The 7,563-nt window shown below is 33.3% G+C and overlaps 1 protein-coding gene across 1 annotated transcript; it reads left to right on the plus strand.

The window, feature by feature from the left end:
- The first annotated feature begins 3,111 nt into the window (after positions 1-3,111).
- Positions 3,112-6,966, plus strand: LOC136823516 (nucleotide exchange factor SIL1-like). Its single transcript, XM_067079706.1, has 5 exons — positions 3,112-3,213; positions 3,414-3,920; positions 4,106-4,421; positions 4,699-5,013; positions 5,437-6,966. The coding sequence occupies exons 1-5, from the start codon at positions 3,147-3,149 to the stop codon at positions 5,720-5,722; spliced, it is 1,491 nt and encodes a 496-aa protein (XP_066935807.1). The 5' UTR covers positions 3,112-3,146; the 3' UTR covers positions 5,723-6,966.
- Positions 6,967-7,563: the final 597 nt, after the last annotated feature.

Here is a 7,563-nt window from a genome sequence, read left to right on the forward strand (position 1 = left end):
TGGATTTCGAATAACGTCATCGACGTCATTATTTATAAATGGTAGCCGAAGATGTGGATTGAAAGAAACTTTACAAATTTTAGTACTTTTGTCTGCTATCTGTCATCTGTGGGATCACTTTCGATTTTATCGATTTTAAACAGGAAGAATTTTACTGTTTGTGAGAATATTTGGAACAGAAAATATGTATTTTTAGTTTGATTATTCCAATGTTTAGGTCTGAGATTTTGGTTTTTTAATCATTCATGTAAACATATGCATAAGCACAAAGTTTTGATTTGCTTTTGTGCCGGCGCGGCGGCGGTGGTTGTAGTGGCATTTTAGTATTTTTTGCCTGCGATGTTGTGGATAAGATTTGCACTACAGTATTTTTGATTTTCAGTTTTAGTATGAACCTTGTTGATACCAGACCGTCCGGTGTTTTTGTCTGGTGCTGAAAAGTATATTGTATAGACCTTTTTTCAAAGAGGACGTCCTGTTGAATAATTATGTAGTCCAGCCATAAAAACAATATTAGAGCCATGCATATTACTGTATCATGCATATTAAAATAATTATGCGTGGTTTTATCATTGTTTTTCTGCTGGACTAGGTACATAATTATTCAACAGGGTGGCCTCTTTGAAAAAAGGTCTATTGATAAAATTACTGTGAAGTCGGGGAACTTGCATCAGTGGAGGCTGCTAACATGATGCATAGAGCCCTCAAATGAATGACCTGTCTGGTCCTTAAATAAAATACAAAGTTAAATCAAAACAAAAATGGAAGAGTAGAGCTGCGAGCGAAGCTGCGTTCGTAGTTTATTTGTTTTGAAATTTTGCTGCTTTGATTGGTCAGTCATTTGAGGGCTTGCATGTTAGCCTCCACTAATAGACCTTTTCGCCTTTCCATCTGCCATATTGAATTGTATGCAAAAATTATGGTGGCCGAATTGCCGTGGTGAAATTCCCTTAGAAAGTATGCAAAACATATGCAGAAATAGTGGGGTCATTTAGCATAATTTACGGGAAAACAATATGATCTAGCTGAAACTTTCTCCAGACCTTCTCTATAGAATGGTTATGCCTCAGGAAAAATTCCCCTAAAATCCCACTGGTGGAACATCCCTTTTTTGGGACATTTCTATTTTCCCCAGGCAAAATCCTAAGGGCGAAATTTTTTGAAAAGGTCTATAATGCAAGTTACCCGACTTCACGGTACGCCAGCCAAAACTGATACATAAGAAGCTAGCTACAAAAATTCTTCTTGACACCCGGACCTTTTTCTTTTTAGCTTTTTATAGATGTTTTGGTGAAGGCGACAGTCTTTTGAATAACTAGGAGGACATTTTTGTGTTTTTTTATCTCCTGATGCTGGTTTCTGTCAGTTGACACAAAATGACCTCTTTGTTAGCAGAGATATCCTTGCAATAGACCTTTTGCTAATCACGATGTCATGTTGAATAATTAAAAACTCTCACATTGAAGCAATGACACAACATTGATGCAAAAAGTTTTTAATAGACTTTCGCTTTTCAATCTGCCATATTTTGAATCATATGCAAAAATACAGAAACGAAAAAGGTATGGTTCAAATTTAGTTAGAAAATATGGAAAACATAAGTTTACACAAAGTTTGTAAATGCTGACAAAGAATACGATAATAGGTTTTAACTTCATAATTTATAAAGAAATTGCTAAACATTAAAAATCTTTTTGAAATCTGTTCTTAAAGTTATTAGCATTTTCTGTTATGATGCCATTAAAAAATTCCACTAAATGAAGTACACACACCAAATTTTCAAAACACAGATCTTGAAATCAGTGGGAGAGGCAAAATTGATCTTTCTTTTTTTTTACACTTTATATAATATAATGCCAATTATGCATGTAAGTTTGATATTAGTACTATCTTTTTGCATAGGTTTTGCATATTTTCCTTTGGAATCTCACCACAGCAATTTGGCCACTGCAATAAAGCGAAAAGGCCTATTGCTGCATGGGGTTATTTTCTGACTACGCAATTTTGCTAATACAATGGGTAGAAAATGAAAGTGAAAATACCCTTTGTAATGCATCCGGATAAATGGATACCGTGAGTGGTCCTAAATCCGACAGCCCTGCCTAAATCCGACCCCCCCAAATAACTGCTATGAAAAAAAATTCTATGTTTACAAACAACATTCCCTCTCCAAGTTGAACAATAAACTATTGCAAGAACTCTCGCGAAAGAAAACATCTAACAAGATGACTATAATGTCAATATGTCAATTATTGTGATTGAAAAAGTGTGAGTTGTAAAAATAATTACCTCTATTATTCTGAATCCGTTGCTCGTGTTTAAAATATTAATAATTTTGTAATAAAAAACTATGTTTTGTATAAGAAGCAATTATTGTTATATATGGTTCAATTGGTTCAGTGTATCAAATCTCTCAGTTTAGTTGAAACTTTGGTATCTTCATTGCGTCACAGCGAATGGTTCGTTTTTATTTTAGTTTGTATCTTTGAAAGACCCATCGGATTTAGGCAGGGCTGTCGGATTTAGGACCACTCACGGTAAGTTTAAGTAACGTGGTTATAAAGTCATTAGCATCGCGATAGCATGTTATGAGCTTGAATTTGAATAAAAAAGAGTTTCTATAAAATAATTGTTTCATCTCTAAAGGAAAAAATTAGAAAATCAAAGAAAGACAGTTAGAGAATTTTATTAAAAAGTCTATAACTAGCCCAAAGGGAGTTTCACTATGCTTTCTGAAAGCCATAATTTCTTTCCATTCTTTGAGTCTTAACTTAACCACCACCTTAACTTTCACTTTCACTTTTTAAAACACTATATACAATGAATAAAAACCTGAGAATGAAAAGAGCTCATAATAGAGAGCTTTCTAAGCCATTCGTCAGATGTCAGATGTTAAGGGCCCATAACACAACACCACCAAAAATCAGTAGATAAGCTATTGCGAATCTTGAAGTGGCTTTATGTTGCTCTCAAATGAAAATTATATATGTTGTTTTTCATGGAAAAAGGCCTATAATTATCTTGACTCTTATCTTGAATTTCATCAGCTTTTTAAGGGAGGGAAAACCTTATAAAAATTCTATATGTAATAAAATACTTTCCTTTTATTTGGCAGAGTAATTTCAAAACTGAAATATTGTTTAAGGATGCAGTACTTAACGTTATCTTGGTGTTTTGTTTGGACCTTAGTTGTTGCTGTTGCATTTCATCATTGTAAGTTTTTCTGCTTTATGAATTTTATTCCAAATAAAGAGTTTTTCAACCTTAACTGATCTTGTTTGAAAACTTTTTTCCCAATAAAAATATTATAAATAAAAGATAAAAGCAGTTTCGTTGACAATTAATAATGATAATAACTTCTTTTTCAGTTTTGGTCAGTCACCAAAATTGACTTTCTTTTCTTAATCTTTTAGTTTCATATGGGGAAAATGACATTGTTGTATCAGACATCAGTGAAGGTGTTGTTGATGGCATCCCAGATGAGATGCCAATCAAGGATGGTATCAATTCTGAGCGTTTCATACCAACCCATGAATGGCAAGTAATCAAAAGAGGGCAAGCCATACCTGCAGGACTCCATGTTCGGATGAACTTTCAAACAGGTGTCAAAGAAGCTAAGTTGATGGATTCTGAAAGTAGCGAGCAAAAGTCTGTGACAAAAGGAGAACAATTCCATGTGTCAGATTCCAGCAGTAAATCTACTGAAGAGATAAAAAAGAAAAAGAAAGGACCAAAAATTATTCTTGCTGATGAATTACCAGATGATACATTTTCAAATGAAAAGATACATTACAAGAAATCACACTTGAAACAAGTTCTTCACGATTTCAAAGACAAGATTGGTACAAAGGATATAGAGCATGTCACTTGGTCTGATGATGCAAAGGATATGCTGCAAGAGAGTTTTGGTGAGGAAAAAGGTAAGTCCTGGTACAATATTACAAATTTTATTGATTTTTTTCAGAAATCATTGAAATCAAGATGTATTTTGATTCCAATAATGAAAACTTACAAACTTATACATGCAAAATGATTTCCTGTCACAGATATCACTTTTCCTTATTTTAAAACATAACAATTATTTTATGATGGTTTTTTATTTCAGATGAGCCAAAAACCGAAGCCAAAAAGTTTCGTTCAATGGATGAGATTAAGAAAGATCTTGAAAAGAACATGGGCTGGAATATCAAATCGGATGTTCAAATCATGCAAGATATCGTCCACCAACTAAAAGATGAAAAAGCAACCGATAAAGAAAAATCTGTTTCACTCGATACTCTTGAAGATTACGTGCATCAAATTGATAATGGACGTGATTTAGATAAGATTGGTGGATTGAAAGAAGTTATTCATTTGTTGAATGACTCGAGTGAAATTTTACAAGAAAAAGCTGCTAATGTTATTGGTGGTGCTGCACAAAGGTAAACATGGAAATAAAATTTTGTGTTCATTGGCTCGTATTAAACAGGCAATTTTAAACTTTATTCTATGATCAACAGCCATTGTTTCCTCCTCCCTCCATTTTGAGATATAGTTGACTCTCTCTAATTCGATCTTCAAGGAACGATTCTGATTCTTCTTCGAATCAGAGAAAGGTTAAGTGGAAGGAAATTTCCAGCTGAGGGGACCAATATTTTAGTTCAAACTACAGAAAGAATAGAGTGAATTGACTTTATTTGGTATTCTTCTATTTTTCAGCAACAAAGAGGTTCAAGATGCAATCTTCAAACACGGAGGCCTGAAATTCTTAATTCGAATGTTGGACTTAGCAAAAGAAAAGTTGACTCAGAAGAAAGGATTATATGCAGTATCAGCTGTCATTCGTGGCAATCATCAAATTCAAAATGAGTTTGTCAAATATGGAGGTTTAGGTTCAGTTCTTCGTATTATCAAAGAATCTGAATCAAATGCCTTGAAGGTGAAAGCTGTGACCATGATGTATGATCTCATTGTTGAACAAAATGAAATTATGCAGAAGTTGATTCAAGCTGGAAAGATAAAACCAGGAGAACAGTAAGTTGTTCTTTTTCTTTTGATTTTGCCATACCATTTTATATCCATACAGGGGGCTGGAAAAACCATTTCTTTTGATTATCTTGTTGTTGAATATTTTGAATGTTGACTGCTACCTTTTAGCATTTCATAGGACGGCCCTTCTAAACTTTCGTGATTTTTGCAAATTTTGGCCTTTTTCACGAAAGTAAATGTCTTTGAAAATTCTTAACAGGGCAATTCGCGAAAGTTTATGCTCGCGAAAAAATTTCAAAAAAATTGGAAATCTATAAAATCTCGAAATCGTAATAAATATCAAATTTTCGTCCTGATTTTTCGACCTCGTGAAAGTTTGTACGCGCCTAAAGTATTCAAAGAGAGGCCGCGGCTAAGGTTTGGTAGGGAGCTATATTTGTTGACAATCTTTTCCCATTTTTCATTCAGGTCTCCATTATTCAAATCTCTCAAAGAAGCTGGTTGGTGTCATCTACTTGTTCCAATGCTTCAAAGTGAAGATTATGATTCGAAAGAGAAAGTCATTCAAGCTCTCGTCGTTTCTGTCCAATCATGTGTCAAAGAACTCAAAAATGAAAAATATATTTCAGAGTTGACGAAGCAGTTAAAACTTCTTGAGACAACGATAGTAGAAGAAGATGATCAAGATTTTAAGAGCTATCTGGTATCGTTGAAACAACAACTTGCTGAAAATATTTTGAAACAATTAGTTTGATGAACACAGTAGTGTGTTGTTGATGTGGAAGAGAAGGATTTGTTCTCGTGATACTTTAAGGACTGAGTGGCAGATATCTTGGTTGCTTTTAAGATTGAAGAACCAAAATGATACAAATTCCCAGCTGTGAACTGGTATTAACTTGTCGAATTAAAACAACCACATGTTTTTAACTTGAGTACCAATCTACTCAAAAACTTTTCCATGGAAGGTCGATGAACAGGCGATTTATTTTGGTATGAACTCATAAAGAAAGAATCAATATGAATACAGAATAAAGCAGAATATTCGCGTTCATATTTTTAACATAGTAGCATATTCAATTTTATATTGCGTAGCTGGGATCAAAATACTTCAACCTTTGAAATGCGGGACATCAGTTTTGTAAGATGACGCGGTACAGTGGGCTGGTGAAGATAAAGTTGACTGCAGCTCAACTTTTTTGGAATGAGCGCATTGTATGACGTCATTGATAGACAAATTGATCTCCCGTATCTTCTGTTTAAGATGAATCGATTGGAGGTTGATTAATGGCTTGAGACCAACTTTTGGATTTAATGGTAGTGTCGTCTTTACTTTAGTAGATTAGATTATTTTTAAAAAATCTTTAAAAAAATGTAGTATTTAGTTTTTTGAATTTTTATTAGAATAATTAATTGTACATAATTTTCTGTCCTATTAATTTGGAAGGTCAACATATTTATATGGCAATTACGTCACATTTTTTGTTGTATTAATTGTTAGGAAGTTGACTGCAGTTCAACTTTCTTGAAATTTGCATCAAACTGGATGTGTAAATTGCCTATTGAAATTGATTGACCTCTCTTTCACAATGAAAATTATTTTGTCAGGATTTAATTTAGTATATCAGCACGTTTTGTAAAAATATTCTTCGTGGACTTAATCTTTTCAATTTTTTTTTCTGGTAGTTTTATCATTAGTTTATATTCTGTTTTTCAAACTCTTTTTTAGCATTTTGGCTTACATTCAAAAGGATCAACTGTAAGCAGAGATAGCAGGTAGTCTACTGAATTTCTGCCAATAACATTCTTTTTAAACATTTGTTAGATTTTTACTAACTTTTTTTGAATTTATTTATTAGACTTAGTGGGGAATAATTACATTACAACTTTAAAATCTTTTTTACGAATTTAACTTTATTGTAATATTCGAAAGTATCTTCTTGAAATTATGAGAAAATCGAACTAGTTTTTCGAACAAAGATAATTTTCTTTTCTCCTGTGCCGCGCGCGTATTTTCTGCCTTGCCAGCACGAGAGACGCGTCTCCTTTAGAAAATAATATCTTAAAAGAATTCAATGAGAATTTCTTGGAACAAACATTAAAAAAACGGTTGCTAAGGGACTTAGGAGTCACCCTGTCAACTTTAAAATCTCTTTTCTAGCCTTCCGAGTTGATATTTTCACTTGGGATTGTCAGAGTACGTTCTTATTGGTTGGTAAAATGTTCTGGCACTGAAAGTACGTTTTTCGAAATCTCGACCTAATGTTTTGAATTCCCAGGTATACATTGTGCACCCCAAAAAGCGGACAATTTTTTATATAAAGTAATATCCTCCGCTTAAAATAATTGAAATTCTCTGTTCAATCAATAGATAGTCGATTCCCAAAACTATTGAATAGCTTTGGAGATTGAAATACCGTATTACTTCGAATAAACGCCCCGGCCGTAATTATTAAATAATTTATAACCAAGGTCGCTTTGATAAAGCGAAAAGGAGCCTCGAGATGTAGAAAAGAAACTGGTCAAAATCAGTCTGAATACTAAAAGAATACAATCACCAATATAACTAAGTTTTTTCCATATTATGCTTCCTTACAG

Source organism: Clytia hemisphaerica, unplaced genomic scaffold, assembly GCF_902728285.1.
Source record: "Clytia hemisphaerica strain Z4C2 unplaced genomic scaffold, Clytia hemisphaerica genome assembly, whole genome shotgun sequence".
Classification (NCBI taxonomy): domain Eukaryota; kingdom Metazoa; phylum Cnidaria; class Hydrozoa; order Leptothecata; family Clytiidae; genus Clytia; species Clytia hemisphaerica.

Excerpts from the sequence above, each read along its gene's own strand:
- LOC136823516 (XM_067079706.1), top strand. The coding sequence starts at position 3,147 with ATGCAGTACTTAACGTTATCTTGGTGTTTTGTTTGGACCTTAGTTGTT. Across the intron at positions 3,921-4,105 it reads GAGTTTTGGTGAGGAAAAAG|ATGAGCCAAAAACCGAAGCC; the intron begins GTAAGTCCTGGT and ends TTTTTATTTCAG. Across the intron at positions 4,422-4,698 it reads ATTGGTGGTGCTGCACAAAG|CAACAAAGAGGTTCAAGATG; the intron begins GTAAACATGGAA and ends TCTATTTTTCAG.